This window comes from Liolophura sinensis, chromosome 6 (assembly GCF_032854445.1).
Source record: "Liolophura sinensis isolate JHLJ2023 chromosome 6, CUHK_Ljap_v2, whole genome shotgun sequence".
Classification (NCBI taxonomy): Eukaryota; Metazoa; Mollusca; class Polyplacophora; order Chitonida; family Chitonidae; genus Liolophura; species Liolophura sinensis.
Genome location: NC_088300.1, coordinates 4,405,031 through 4,421,880, shown reverse-complemented (window position 1 = coordinate 4,421,880; position 16,850 = coordinate 4,405,031). Strand labels below are relative to the sequence as shown.

Here is a 16,850-nt window from a genome sequence, read left to right as displayed (position 1 = left end):
ATCGCGATAAATGATTGGCTGGTAACAGCCAGTCTTAGTATCACATACATGAGTGTTTCAACAAAAACGCGAAACAAAACGTACTCCGACTGGCTGATTATCTCGGGGTCGGAGATCTTTTTTCTGGGAATTCTTCTTTGTTTTGGAACTGCTTAAAAAAAAAGAGAAAAACAGCACAGTTAAAAAAAAAGAAAGTAAGCCCCCATGTCCATTTTACGCCTCCGTAGTAAACTGTCTAAATATCAAAAATAAGCCTTTTCAATCTTTACATTCTCATCAGAATTGTTCAAGTCAGGATGAAACGATGGAATTCCAATGCGGTTTTGACGGTGAATTAGATGTCAGGTAGACAGTCCGTTTGTAGACAAAACACAATTTTGCCTGTGGTGAACAATTTGTGTCGACGGTAAAGGATTATGGTGATGTCATCTTTTGACAAGAATTGAAAAGACAAGATGAAATAAAAAAAGAAAGAAAAAGAATGTCTTCTTTATACGTCTTCTAAAACCATAGCTTTACACTCGACCTTTCAGTGTTTGATTTTATTTATTTGATTGGTGTTTTACTCCGTACTCAAGAATATTTCACTTATAGGACTGCGGCCAGCATTATGGTGAGAGAAAACCCGGCAGAGCCCGGGGTAAACCCTCGACCTTCTGTGTTTGAAATGAGTTCATACATATCACGGAATAAACTGTGATGCTATATTAGACCCAGAAATAGCGCTGTCACAGATCTTCTGAAAACTTTTGTAGTGCTTCTTTTGTCACACATGGTTTCTTTCAGAGAGTTGATAATTCTGAAAACGGAATTCAGACAATGGAAATTCAGATGATGGTAAAAGGTATTGAATGAATCATTACTTCGGCAGTATTTCAAGTATATCGTCACGGGAAAAAGAGGAAGATCTAAGACGAAAAGCTGTTAAAGGTCAAGCTGTGCTATTTCTGAGGGGGACCCATGATTCCCAACAAGGTGTTGCTCTCGTTCAAATCTTGTGCATTATCCATATGGTAGCTTTGGGTTTGTCCCCACGATTTCTGACATATAATGACATTGTCTTCTCGGAGCGCCATGGCGAAGAAACGAGAAACACAGTTTATTGACACTAAGCCGAAAAGTATATACATGACTCCCCATGCCGAGCACTAAGTGTTGAATAAAGCCAGATAAGCAGCAGTATTAATTTAAACAAGTTGTCGAATGAGGAGAAATAATTCAGATTAAATTCTCCCACAAGGCAATACATATTGAAACTACGAACCGTATATAGGCGATTGATATAATTAACACAAAAATTAATCTTATCTTACTGATATGAAACACGTGAAAACAGTGCGCTAACCGGTAACAGTTCTTCGTCACAAATGACAACTTCTGTGGACATGGCCAATTGTCACTTTCATTAACACATGCAAAATCATTATCGTATGACTCAAACGAAATGGTTCCCTGAGATCAATACTGATTCATGACTTATCCCAAACGTCTCTAACCAAAAAGCTAAAAGCCACGTATAGCCCCAGCATTTTCTTGTGTGAAGTAAGCTTATAGGTCCTCCTTTGCCAATACCGGTTAAGCCACTTGAATATCAGGAAATGGGCGTAACGCCCTGTAACTGTATCTCTTGGCATGTTTACAAGAGTCGAACTATAATTTAACAGTTCACGACAGATTGTTGCAGATTTTACAAGTGATCATACCTAGTGAATGTTTCATTAATATAATGAAAAGTATCATTAAACTTTGTTGAGACAAGTTGAGGTCTGTTGTCTGTCGCAAGCTCTCTGGGAAATTTTGTTCAGGTGTGGGTTTTTCTACGCACAGGCAGGCATAGCTCGATTCTAGTAGTATTAGATTGATGTGAGTGTGTGGAGTTTTATCATGCTTTCTGCACGCGTAACACGGAGGTTTATTGATGCGAATCTCTGTTAAGGCCACCATAATGTCTGTATGAATCTCTTGGTTCCCTCAAAACGATATTTTCGTAAATCAGTATAGATCCTCAATTCCTCAGAACAAACTCAGGACTCCTATTCAAGGTAATTCCGCTCAGCTGATCTCAAGAAACATGACGACAAGTAACTGTACGTTCGGGACTATCGGGTTTCTCAACGCAGCACAAGATCTTTGATTTTTACATATTTATTTATATTATTTGTTCCTTTGGGGTTGAGAAAGTATGTAACACATATAGATTTATCAGCAGATCGAACTCAAAGCGTATGCTATATTGAGGGGAGGCTTGCGATCGCTCATAATCGGCCATGAACTCCATGTAAAAGCAACACACAATGGCACGAAGCGATGAGAGAAAGGTATGAAGCAATGACACGATGGCACCAAGGGATAACACTATATATGTGGTACGAGGCGATGGTCATCGTGTCATCGCTACTACGACGAAGGCGATGCTACAATGTTAACCTTTAGGTTAACACATTTCTCCAGCTGTCTAACCTGTGTTGCGAATTTTCTCTAGCTGTCTGAGGTCTTTCTCACATTTGTGTCTCACTTCTATGGACAATTAATAGTTGGGTGATTGTGACAGTTAGAACAGAAGCATTGGTTTTGATTATAGTTACTCCGTCTTGCTGTTTTATCGTGCCAATGGTCTCTACCTAAACAGTGTCACAGTCTTCTGAATATTATATGAATGGCATTAAATGAATAGTATTGAATTATACACTCTGATTTTCAGATGAATGGTATTGAATTATGCACTCTGGTTTTCAGATGAATGGTATAGAAATATGCACTTTTTTGGAGACGCATTGAATGATGCAATTTGAATTATAATGAATCAATCGTATCGAATGGCGCATTGTGGTTTTCAGATGAATCCTACCGAACAGCGCACTGTGGTTTTCAGATGAATCGTATCGAATGGCGCACTGTGGTTTTCAGATGAATCCTACCGAACGGCGCACTGTGGTTTTCAGATGAATGGTATTAAATGATGCTCTCTGGTTTTCAGATGAATGATGCTCTCTGTTTTTAAACTGAGTGTCGGTAGAAGTTAACGTTTGATTCTTTCGTGACGCTCTGTATTTCACGACAAAAAGGGTTTCTAAGGCTTTTGACTCGTTAAAAATTCGTCTGTAAGATTTCCCAAATCACAGGTCACCACTAGTACACGTGAGGTATGGACGTAATGAACAAACAGTTGTACCCGCTATTTGGGTCGTTCAGTAACAACATTTGATTCGGATGCGAAGAACTCTTTTTTCTACTTCGAATATTGACATGAACATGTAATTCTATATTTCGCCTTAGTATGCAGCTATGAATTAACAGGAATAGATATTCCTTTCGATGGCTGCTTAGTAAGCCCAAATGTAATATATCATATTGACTTTCAATATTTGAAGTTTCTTTGTTTTACGCAAAACTAATCTCCATAGTTCTTTATGAATTAAATTCTTTGACAAAAAGGGGTCTGATTTTAAATATCTGAGTAACAGACCTTCATGTCAAAATTGATTTAAATCCCGTAATGCATGGCATCATTAAAACATTAATCAATCGAGATCCTTTAAAAAACCTCAGACTTTATAACACTTTTGATATGGACGAATCGTCGAGACGTCAGTTATTTAATCACCAGGCGCACTGATTTTAAGAATAGAACTTGTGCAACTACTGTATGTATATAATTGCAACTAGGTGGTGAACATCTATTCCTCAAAATATATGCTCAGCTTATACGGCATGCACATGTACAGAACATGATAAAAAAAAGTGTGGGGCATCTGAAAAATAGGTGACATACTGTGAAATTCAATAGACATGTTTAAAATATGCAAATATTTCTTTCAAAAGGGTATCAATAGCATGCTTATGTAAAAAACCAAAGTTACAATTCAATAAGTACCAATCCATAGTGAGTTTTATGTTCGCTTGAGAGTCATGATCTAAACAAAGTCAATACAGCATATGATTTAACTAGCACTATATAGTGTACAAGCCATAACCTATAATCCACGCCGGTCTCAGAATTATCTCCCCTGTTTTAATATTTTTTTTATTTGATTGGCGTTTTACGCCGTACTCGAGAATATTTCGCTTATACGACGACGACCAGCATTATGGTGGGAGGAAACCGGGGAAACCCACGACCATCCGCAGGTTGCTGACAAACCTTCCCACGTATACCCGGAGCCCCTGTTTTAATAGTATATGTACCTAGTTTATAGAGAGTGGTCGGAGTTTTGAACAGCCAATCATGGCTTTCATTATCCGTTGCTCCTGGTGATTACATGTGTAGTGTCAACTCTAAAGCTGTGGCGACCGACAAACAAACAGGACATAGTTTCTCACTCTGGGCTGTAAGAAGCTCGTATTACTTAACACCCACACATCTCTGAGCACTACTGGCATTATTTCCGGCGTATTGTGACTGATATTGAAATATTTGTTTTTAACTTTGGAGGAAGTTGTTTGCTTGTGTATGTATGGTTGTTTATAACAGTTGAGTAATAACACTGGGAACAGCTCTGTTGGACTGTGTGCATTGATTGTCTACTTGTGTAAAACCACAGGAGACTGTGCTTATAATCTCACTTACAAGGATGATTTTTTGCCTTTTTGGTAATAATTTGCATTGTCCACATCACGTTGCATACATTAACAATTAATAGCAGATTTACAACTGAGAACCAGTATTTTCAGGAGAAATTATATTTCACAGACCATCTACGATGAGAAAAACAAACGATAAATTTGAAATGTTCTCTGAAACATAATCGTCGTATAGTATCTGGTAATTCATTTCATATTGTCTTCAAAGAAATATCTTCGCGTCTGGTTATCAAGTAATGGACGATCCTAGAAAGAAAGGAAAACATGTATGTCTATGTTGCACCGCTGTTAAAATAAATGTGTTTTCTAGTTATACTGACATGAGTATTTAACAACACATATATACATACATATGTGTACAATATATTCCACACTGTTTACATCATGAACTGCCTCAAAGGAACCAATTTATTTATTATGGGTATGTGATCAATCGTATTCTAATTTATTTATTTATTTGTTTGATTGGTATTTGTACTCAAGAATATTTAACTTGTACGACGGCGGCCAGCATTATGGTGGGAGAAAACCGGGCAGAGCCCGGGCGAAACCCACGACCATCCGCAGGTTGCTGCTAGACCTTCCCACGTACTGCCGGAGAGGAAGCCAGCATGAGCGTCAAAGCGACCACATTGGTGAGAGCCCCCTAGGGCATTACGCTGCGCTACCGCGCTAACCAACTGAGCGACATAGGCCCCCTGTATTCTAATTAAACTCATGGTCACTTATGTAATTGTGTTTGTTAAATTTCTTGTGAATGTCTTGTCACCAAATATTTAATAAAGTTCAGTGTCATTGATACCAACGTGTTCTCTTTGTCAACACAATAATTACCATTTTAGACTCTCTACGTACCCCATGAAAGCCATGGCGAGCAATATAATGCCGGCCATTACCAGAAACACTCCACCTGGCATTAGCTCTACTGTCCACTCATATATGGCGCTGAGCAAGATAGTTCCGGTGGCGGTAAAGATGGACGAACAGAGCTGAGTACTGGCGAAAAGGGCTCCTATCAAAACAACAGAGGTAACAGAGGCCAGGTTTCTCTACTGCTTGGAATTCTCAAGAGAATCTTGAAACTTGGCGTTGTAACACAAATTCACATTCCAGTCGTCAAACATACCGGACGATTCTGGTCAATAATCAAAAGGCCTGTTTAGAAAACAATGTTCAATACAAACAAGCAAAGAACTTGAAAGGTAAAAAAAAAACAATTAGGGCTAGGAAGGGCATATTTATATGTACCAATTTGTATGTGTCGACTTCCTACCAACGGATCTTAATTGGTTTATTAGTCGTAAGGAATTGTTGCAAAATTTGGTCTAAAGTACAATTTATGCTCAGTGGTTATATGTCTGTAGCGACTTTATTTAAGGCAATGAATGTCTTTGATATAATCCTAACTTTTTACAAAATACACTGTATGTCTCCGAGTTTACTGAAATTACTGATTGGTTCCGTTTAAAGAGACTATACCTGAGGGTTTTTTTTTTTATTTTTAAAAAAATTCCATATTCGCTAATCAAATCTATCCAAGAGTAGCTCTAATCATTGCCTTTCAGTAAATATCAGACTCGCACCTGTACTATTTATAGTGCTAAAAGGATTCTAAAGTTTAACCCGGTTGATAATCGGTATAACTTTTTTGCCGATTTTGAGCGCAAGACAAGCGCAGATGAGACTGATATTTTGTGAAAGGTTATTATACAGTCTATTCTAAATTAATAGGAAAAATTTAACTGGATTTGCGCTAAAAGATTTTTGGCCAAAAATCTCCGGTATAATTTTCAAACGTGGCTTTTTGTATGGAAATGGAAGTGTCTTGTGGAACTCGTCTTAGTTCGAACCGTTGTGATACAAAATACTGTAGAGTGCGCTTGTGAATGGTACTTCATGCCCTTTGCAATACACGCTGATCTGCTCTGGCGTATCACACACACGATAAACAACCTACCTCACGAGTTCAGTTTACTGTAAAACCTGCAGGAGACATACTGTATGTTCTTCCAGTCATTTGGTTGAATGCTTATTCAAAATCAAGTTAAATCTATACAGAGAAAGTTTTGTGGCATAAAACTGTAAACAACTGGGTGTGATAGAGTTTACAATGTACAATAGTACTGTATGTTATACACGTTTGGGGAATTTGGGAAGCTAAGGAGAAAGGGAAGCAAACCCTCGACTCATATTGGATCTGCCCACAAACCTTGATGATCTTTATCCGTGTTGCCAGATAGAACACTTCGTATAACTGTAGAAAATGAAGGACTTCCGACTCCCAAGCCTGCAGCTATATAGAGACAGAAAGAGTAGAACAGGCCCGTTAACCGTGTTATGAGGTTTGGCATAGAATACAGAAGGATATATATATGAAAGAACATCAGTCCAATCTCATGAAACACCAGGGAAACAACTACGACGAGTGCATCCAATTTGGGAAGACGTATCATAGATAACTTACCGATGATCATGAACATATCGTTCGTGGCAAAGGCCTCCACAGACAAGGATGAAATGTACAAGATGCCAATGACAACGATAATGGTATGCTCTCTACAACACCTGAGTAGTAGAGCTATTAGGCTTACACCAAGTACTCTCTCGAACGTCTGCTTGGCAGCGCCGAAGTCACCAATCTTAACAGACATCCAGCACAATGGAGAATTTAACATGAACAGAGTTTCTGTGCCGAATATACAGTTGTTAATGATGATTGCACAGGTAAAAGCTAACATACTGAATATGTAAAAATATCTGTTTGGATTCGTCCTGGATCCTTCGAAGTAGAATTTCACGGCCCTGTAAAGGTATTGTCTGAAAGTCATGTCTTCCATGCCTTGTCCTTGACGACTTTCAGGAAGGAAGAGAATCAGAATACAAGCGACAAGAAAGGTTCCGACCACCACTGCAAAAGTGTAATCGTACCCCAACCACACAATGGTATAACCCGATATGACATAAGCGGCAGCCGTTGCCAAACCTCCAACAGCATTGACCACAACCAAACGCAAGGTACGAGCTTTACCCACTGCGGAAATATCAGCTGAGTATGCCATGATTCCGAGTACCATGGTGGGTAACGATCCTGAGATGCCCTCAACTGCGTAGCCTATATAAAGGTAATACAATGACAGATTCCAGTGGCACACTCCAACATAGACTGCAGCTCGACCTCCAATCCCAACCATAGAGATTACCATCATAAATCTCCGCCCGATCTTGTCCGAGTACGTTCCAAAGATGACACAGGCCAGGACACCTGGGATTCCGGCAGCCAACCCGAAGTACAACTGGTACATTGCAGCTTCCTTGGCCACCTTCTGCTCCAGCACATAATTTGGATAGGATTTGTTAGCGATGCATTCCTTATCATTCGTGGAATTCTTGTCTTCTGTGTAGTTGAGTGCTGAAGCCACGCTTGTGTAGACATACTGGTAAGAAGTCAGGTCACCAATGGAATGAGCTGCGCAGAAGAGGAAGACGATCACTTCTAGCAGGTAATACCGCCAGGTGGAGCGTTTGGGTTGACCAGCCAGCAGGGGAGTGCTCTCTTCAGACATATCTGTTAGCTATATATACCTGAAACCAAGATCACAACCGGGATTAGAAGATCACCTGGAGCAGGTAATCCCACCAGGTGGAGCGTTTGTGATGACCATCTCTATATTGATAACGTCTAAATTCCATATCGTGCTGCTCTTTTGCTAGTCAGTCCATGCAAGAAGTCCAAGCAGGCAGGTTCCCCAAGATACTAGCAAGCGTAATAGTCGAAGCCAATGAATACTACTAAAATAAGCCGTGTACATCTTTCCCCATGCATAGATTTTTTATGTAACTTTGTAATAAAAACTTCATAGGGTTATATATCCTGGCACTATAGCCATATGATTCTTGAGTAAGCACGTATGAAGGTCGCCTATGTTGTAAGTCTTATCGATGCTGACGACAATACTGACTGCTCTTCCTTCAAACCCTCTGGCTTGAAGACTCGATCACTGAGCCTGATTCAGAGATAGGCTCTCTTTGGTCAATGACCTGTCATGTGCCCGGACAATGACGTCCTAGACGAATGGGTTGAGGCCTCCGGATATGATGCTAAAAAGTACTATGTAAAGTAAAAAAAAAAAACGAATGCGATTGTCTGAAACAGCTATGCATCGATTCTCAAAGAATCTCATGAGCACCAGTGTGGACATTGTCTGTTTCTTCTCTCTAATATTAATGTCCAGGTCCTGTCAACGCCTATGACAATTTGCCAGTTGTGTAGGTATTCTCTTTCAGTCGCGGTGTAAACAGCGAATTTATACCTCAAATATATACAAAAATAATGTACATGCATAGAATTTTGGTAAAAGACGAGGCGATATACATCACTGGGCCATATACAAGTGTATTACTCTGCACAAAAGGTCATCCCAGATAGAGATATAGCTTTCACCTTGCCATTTCGGGACGTATCTTTAAATAGATTGTGTAAATACTGATATTACGGGTCCATTGTAGCTTGTATTGTGTTATCTTGTGATTTTCAAGTGATAAACAAGGTCACTACAAAACTAAATGTCCTTGATAAACAGTTATACCAAGGGATGCATAAACCCACTCAGGCAAGAAATAAAGCGTACAGCGGTAGCACTGTGGGCAAAGTGGTGCAAAGTTAAGTAGGCCTACTAGTCATGATCGCTAACAACCTTGCCGCGAACAGTCCACCATCAATTTCAAAAAATAAAATAAAGCTGTATATAAGTTGGTATCATGCATGCATGCATACTGTTTTAAACTATGTCAGAAGTTTTGCCGCACTTTGATTACTAAAATGTCTATTAACCAACGCACCAAGTTAAGACTGGCAAACCTAAAAAGTATTGATAAAATTAGCCAATTATCAGTTAGACCTACAATTGCCACGAACACTTATTTTCACGCGTGGTTGCACTTGAATTGACGAAGGACTAAATTGAATCTTTTTTTGGGAAAACTGGGGATCTTGTTCACAGCGAGATGCTGTAACTTGTTAATCAATGGCATTTTCAATCACTGAGTTTACATGGCAATACATACAACTTTAAGCGGGCTCTGCCTTTGGTTCCAGTCTGTGATGTTCACTCACCTTTCGCGAGTCATTCAAACCTTGATTCAACCTCTATTTCCGCTGTATCACGGATTACTCAAAACAAATCAAAGTTCAGGTCGCAGAAGTTATACTGCTGAATCCTCCAAGTACGATAAATTTCTCCAAAACTTGTCAATAATTAATAGCTGCTCAGAAGTAAAATATTTAAGGTAAACACCGCATACATTTCCGCATGTAGACATTCGGGACAAATGAAACTATTCCATAAATTCTATATATCCTGGATCATTCGTGGTATACCTTCTGCACGTGAACTGTTTACACATTTAGCAAACACATTTCAAAGACATGTAGATAGTCAATAACATGAACTGTTCAGTAGACGACACTACCTATCACGTAACTCGTGCACATCACATGCGAAGCGAACAAAGGTTTGCAGACTATACTGGCCTATACTGTACCAATAAGACCGTGCCTTAATGTGACCTAGAGATTACTCCGTGCACTCTAGATCGGGATGTACGTTAGGCGGCCGTAGGTGACTATGATCATAGTTTTGAGAAGTACTAATAAGGACGTGTATGCGCACAGTTTTAAGACAAAAAGTAGAAATAAATCATGAAACTCTCGTGCCTTCGAACTGTGGTAAAGAGATGACGCAACGACCAAAATTTGTAGTTATCATCGCTAAATGTCCTTAATGACGGCAACTACGGCAAATCAGTAATTTAGAGAACTTTGTGATGACGGATTATGAGCGTGAAAAAAAAGTGGGGAGAGTGGTGACTGTTGGTCGCAAGGATTGTTGCAAACACTCGCAATTTATGCGATCATTTCGACCACTGCTAGTCGCTTATAACTATATAAGAAACTATACCCTCAGTAACACGTTTACAGGGACGTAGGGTGCTATCTGGGTTATACAAACATAATGGGAAAGATACATGTTCGGTTATGCCATATGCCATATGTAAACAATCCGTATATATGGCAAAGGCTGTGAAAGAAATTTGCCCACCTTTGATGGATTTAAAGGAAACCACAGACTCTCAAGAGGGTACATCACATCTGGACCTATATTTGTACAAAGGCCAAAAAACTTTCCTTTCTCGCAGACTTCACGACACGAGGGATAGTTTCAATTTTGACAGTGTAAACTATCCATACTGCTACAGCAATATACTGAAGGGTCCAGTATTTGTTGCGTGTACATCTCTCGCCTTGTAGCATTTGTTAGATCAGGTGTGGTTTAGGACGATTTCAATCAACGTCACACGTTATTACTGCAAAAACTAGTGTGTCAAGGCTTTTCCATCAAACGCTTTCGCTAAGTTTCGTAAGTTTTTACAGTGAGTTAACATGGACATAGCGTCCAGAATCCTTGGCTCTCTACGATTCACGATTGTGTCTATAGGGGCTCTCTATTTATTGTGTTGAATTGGATCGCCACTTTGGATGTATGAAAAGTTGCATTAAAAGCGCAACTGAGATACATATATTATAATTATCGACAACTTATATACCAGCAAGGTACACGATTTGAATGCTGATTTCCCCCATTCACCTAGAACATACCTTGCGTCTTTCCATCACTGGAAACTGTTGACTACTTCTCTTTGCATGAGTCCGTCCTATTTTCGTAGTTAATATACCTTCTTAGTTCTTTGATATTTTGTGATAAACGAAACCGTGAGTGTCTGTTTCGAGGCGTATATTATAGGAGCTATATTTATATACCACTGACATCAGAAACTCGAACGACAGCATTCTCGCCAAATGGAACTGCGCCATTGCTTTACACATGTTGGGAGTACACCGCGATAATATATCAACCAACTATACGACCAGTGACGTTGATTATTCAACAAACTGGAAAAGAAACATCGGCATCTACAAAGACTAACAACCGACTGTAGTGATAACCGCCATATGGTAATAAGCCATTTGATCACGTATCTATTCGGAGTCTACACCGGTATATCCATCGTTTATATTCTGAGTTACTCGCTTTTATACACTCTAGTTGATAATCGCATAATGAGGGATAGAGTTACGGCGTTGCATGTATTGTATGTATGTCTACGACTAACTGTAATTTTCACGGCATCTGTATAGCTCTGAACAAATGAATAACGAATGAACGCTTGAGGTTTAACGTCGTGCTTAACAATTTTCAGACATCTGACGACGAGTCATTAGGTACTGTGTCTCTTTGTGACAGGGCGAGTCCATGACAAGGTGCTGTTGTCACTGAAGTATCATGCCCAAGGCACCAGACATGACACCCCATCCAGTCACATTATATACTGACACCGGAACAAACAGTCCTGTTTCCTTGCTCTAACCCCATTAGAGTTGAACGCCAAGCGAGGCAGCTACGAGTACCATTTTAAAGTCTTTCGTATGACCCGACCCAGGTTTCATCCCGGACGAAGCCACCGAAGGGTTCCTGTATAGCTCTGAAGTAACACGTGTAATCGTACTGAATGGTGTACACCTTGTGTATACAGTATTATAGTGTGACTGTGTTGGGAATTCTGTCGCAGTCTTGGCATGGTATTTCAAATCATGTGGATGGCAATGGGTTTCCCCCGGGCTCTGACCAGTTTCCTAACTCCACGTCACCGTCGTATTAGTGAAACATTGTTGAGTAGGATTGAAACACGAATCAAATAAATAAATGACATTAAATAAATGACGTTATGCTCTTCTTGCCTGACAAGTGCAACCAGATGAAGTCTCTTACGGGTGAATGTTTGCTGTACTGTTCATCCTCATGCTGAGCAGCATGGCTGAGCCCTGGTACGTGTTCGTTTGATGGAAACCATGAGTTGGTGGAGAAGATGCAGTACATGGGAAACAAACTTGGTTGTGCGTTTGCGAATAACAGTATTAACTATACACTTTTCAAATGCAGCTTCAGTATCTGGCCCACAAATTTTTAAGGAGTCCATTATCCACAAAGGAAGGACAAAGTAGATATACACCTGTAAAGAATTAATTTTTCGCCCTAGGGAAATAGGAACCAGTGATATTGAGGTTGACCTTTTACATGTCAATTGACCCCGGTATATAAGCCTTGTTACGTTTTTAGTGAAGAGTGTCTCCACTGTATCGTTTTCATTAGTCAGTATATTTTTTGTAGTGAGTCATATATATTTACATGATGTAGATCACATACGTGGCGCATGAACATAGCAAATCGAACTCCCTAGCATGTATCACCTAGTAAAACTTGCGGTCACGTGCGAATTTGATCCAGTTAAACCATCATGCATGTTTAGAGACCTGTGGAGTGTGGACTTGGGTTAACGTGTCACTTTCAGGCCGAACATAATGTATGCATGAATATTTATACTCACATCACAAAGTTCAATCAAAGACTGTTACATGTAGTTAATATTCTAATGCCAGCTGACCTGCAATGTTAATAAAAGGTTCTGATGTCAAACAAAAGTCAAGGTTGTGATGTACTGTTTTACAGGTGTTGGCACCGTACAATTGAGAGCATTGCCAGGTGTTGTCATCGTTTCATTTGATTAGCTTATTTATGTATTTGATTGGTGTTTTACTCCGTTCTTAAGACTATTCCACTTATACAACGGCGGCCAGCATTATGGTAGAAGGCAAACTGGTAGAGCGACCATCCGCAGATTACTGGAGATCTTCCCATGTACCGCCGGACAGGAAACCAGTAGATGGACTTGACCTCACAGCAGCCGTAGTGGTGAGAGGCTTCTGGTCATTACGCTGGCACTCTACTCACCTCAACCACGGAGGCTCCCTTGTGGTCAAGTACTGTGTCAAATGTGCTTTCACCGTGCCATTGACAAGTGTAAAGTACTATGCTACAGATGCTTTCACTGTCTCATTTGAACATTTGAAGTGTTACGAAGCACTATGTCAAAGGTACTTTTACTGTGTCACTAAGAAGTAATGTGTCCAAGGTGTTTTCGTTGTGTCGTTTAAGTGTGCCAAAATACTGTGCCAAAGGTGCTTTCACCGTGTCATTAAGACATGACATATTGAAGCTGAGACGCTGACAACTTATCATCGAGAGGTGTGGAGAAGTACTGTATGACAGATGTTATAATGATATAATTGAGTAGTATGGAGAATTACTGTGTAACAGGTTCTGTCACTGTGTCTTTTACAAATGTGGTGAAGTACTGTATGACAGATGTTATAACGATATAATTGAGTAGTGTGGAGAATTACCGTGTAACAGGTTCTGTCACTGTGTCATTTAGAAATGTGGAGTACTGTATGACAGATGTTATAACAGTATAATTGAGTAGTGTGGTGAATTACCGTGTAACAGGTTCTATCACTGTGTCATTTAGAAATGTGGTGAAGTACTGTATGACAGATGCTTTCAATGTGACATTGGGGGGAGCGGTAAAGCACTGTGTGACAGGCGCTTTCACCGTGACATTGAGAAGAGTGGTGAAGGACTGTGAGACAGGTGCTTTCACTGTGATATTGGGGAGAGCGGTAAAGCACTGTGTGACAGGCGCTTTCACCGTGACATTGAGAAGAGTGGTGAAGGATTGTGAGACAGGTGCTTTCAACGTGACATTGGGGAGAGCGGTAAAGCACCGTGTGACAGGCGCTTTCACCGTGACATTGAGAAGAGTGGTGAAGGACTGTGAGACAGGTGCTTTCAACGTGACATTGAGACGAGTGAAGTATTGTCTAACAGGTGCCCTCACCGTGACGTTAAGAAGAGTGGTGAAGTACTGTCTGACACGTGATTTCACCTTGAAATATTCTGGTCTATGGAGTGAACACTAATGCTCATACATATCAAAGCCTGTAACAAATCCATTACTTATTCATGCCATATTTTGTGAGATAAAAAGGATCCACACGATCGTAGCAGTTTGACATCTTCTCAATGTTCTATTCTCATAATGATTCAGCACAAGTATATAAACATTTGAAACATGCAGCATGGTTTCGTTCTTGCAATATTTTTAATACTGGAAATTTACGTCACTATTTTTTATCAGCATTAAACAGATTACAATATATATGTATTTATAATGCTGCTGAAGTGACAGGTAAGAGCCTAATGGATATCACATCTTTCTATTTACATAAATTTATTTCACTCTCCTAATAGTGGATGACTCGTATACAATCAAACATTGGTATTCAATATACACGAAATAGAGCCTATATATATACTAGACTACAGTTAGTGTAAATAATCACTGATGTATTCATATAAATGGAACCTACTAAACATGTCAATAACCTGGCAATATAAAAGTTTTGGTCATGTTATGACGATGTTTGCGTCAAAAGTAACATTTCTGAGACTCGCCTTTTGCTTGTCTCCATTTCTCCAACAAAGCATTCAGCAACACCGGTAGCTCGCCTGATTGAGCAGTTCTTAAAACTGCATACTAAATGTTCAAGTCACGTGATACGTTCCAATACAGACCTCTAAACCAAAATAAAGTATAATGACATCGTCATACACGTCACATTATTTTCACAAATTCACAGAAATTATCAACGTGAGGAATAAAACTTTGAGTAGATTACGATGATGAAATCTGTCTTCAGCTGGCCGATTTATTACACTATGTACCTGAATGACGTTAACTATGAATATAAAAACTATAATCAGACTGTCATTATTATTAAGCCTGTAAATGTTTTGAGGATATAAAAGATATACACAAAGTTTCAAGGACATTGGTGCGAGCCTTTAGCAGGAGTTTCATGGACAAATCCGTGACACAAAAATCCTTTAGTGCACTGAAGGTTCCTGGAAGGAAGTAATTATGAAAATAAATACCCGATTGTAATTTAACTTAAGCAAGCACAAGTTCAGATGGTAGGCAAGATGTGTGCTAAGCTTAATGGAAATTGGTCCAGTACTTTAGGAATGTCATAAATGGATTGGTGCAATAAAACTTAAGCATGCACAGGTTCAGATAATAGGCAGTATGTATGGCAAGTTTCATCCAAATCAGAGTAGTAGTTTGGGAGGCAACATATGGCCAACATCGTGTCTACAGACAGACACAAGGATAGGGTGACAGGGTGATTCCAGTATACTGTGCCCATCCAAGTGGTGGGCAGGTATAATTATAAAAAAAAAACAAAAAAAAAAACAATTTCTACTGCTGTTAAAAAAAAAAAAAGGACTTAAGCTTCAATCCATATACAGTATGAGTGCCTATTATACAGGAGATAAAAGGAAATCTTAACCTTTCATCGGAGAACATACATTTACACACCATACCGTAGACTAGGGAAGTCTTCCCTGGGCCCTACCCGGTTTTTTCCAACCATAATGCTGGCCTCCATCTTAACAGTGATATATTTTGTGTACGGTATTAAACAACCATCAAGTAAATAGATAAATTAAATTAGGGAGCTAAAAAAAAAAACCCTTAACCTTCAATCCATGTATACAGCCCAATGTGCAGGAGATAAAAAAAAAATAAGCCTTAACCTTGCATCCAAGTATGTACATTTACATGCATACATGTACCTTAGATGAGGGAGCTAAAAAAAAAAAACAACTTCGCCTTCAACCTATGGATGAGAGATCATTATACAGGAGCGAAATAAAATGTTTAACCGGACACTAACACTGCCACTTTCCCCTCCTCTCACAATACCTCTCCTTACTTCGTACAGGCGAGCTAAAAACGCCAGATGTCATCCTTTCTTCAGTATGTCTTATCACATAAGCAAGTGCAAATCTGACGAGTTGATGATGGCCCGTTCTTGGTTCATAGTCCAATTGATCACATATGAGGCTTATGAAAGTAATCCATCAAATGAGGCATATGAAAGTAATCCATCACATGAGGCTTATGGAAGTAATCATCACATGAGGCATATGAAAGTAATCCATCACATGAGGCATATGAAAGTAATCCATCACATGAGGCATATGAAAGTAATCCATCACATGAGGCATATGAAAGTAATCCATCACATGAGCCATATGAAAGTAATCCATCACATGAGGCATATGAAAGTAATCCATCACATGAGGCATATGAAAGTAATCCATCACATGAGGCATATGAAAGTAATCCATCACATGAGGCTTATGGAAGTAATCCATCACATGAGGCTTATGAAAGTAATCCATCACATGAGGCTTATGAAAGTAATCCATCACATGAGGCATATGAAAGTAATCCATCACATGAGGCAT

At 39.4% G+C, this 16,850-nt stretch overlaps 1 protein-coding gene across 1 annotated transcript; it reads right to left on the bottom strand.

The window, feature by feature from the left end:
• Positions 1-5,411: 5,411 nt before the first annotated feature.
• LOC135466175 (proton-coupled folate transporter-like) lies at positions 5,412-9,685 on the bottom strand. The gene is made up of 5 exons (XM_064743556.1): positions 9,646-9,685; positions 7,046-8,163; positions 6,791-6,874; positions 5,635-5,716; positions 5,412-5,577 (listed from the first exon to the last, which is right to left on the bottom strand). Exons 2-5 carry the CDS (start codon positions 8,142-8,144, stop codon positions 5,412-5,414), a joined length of 1,431 nt encoding a protein of 476 aa, XP_064599626.1. The 5' UTR covers positions 8,145-8,163; positions 9,646-9,685.
• Positions 9,686-16,850: the final 7,165 nt, after the last annotated feature.

Bases quoted from the DNA above. Each gene is read 5' to 3' on its own strand.
- LOC135466175 (XM_064743556.1), bottom strand. From the start codon at position 8,144: ATGTCTGAAGAGAGCACTCCCCTGCTGGCTGGTCAACCCAAACGCTCC. The intron at 5,717-6,790 runs GTTTGTGGGCAG...ATTATTGACCAG, and splicing joins CACGGATAAAGATCATCAAG to AATCGTCCGGTATGTTTGAC. The intron at 5,578-5,634 runs GTAGAGAAACCT...CCTTTTCGCCAG, and splicing joins TCTCTTGAGAATTCCAAGCA to TACTCAGCTCTGTTCGTCCA.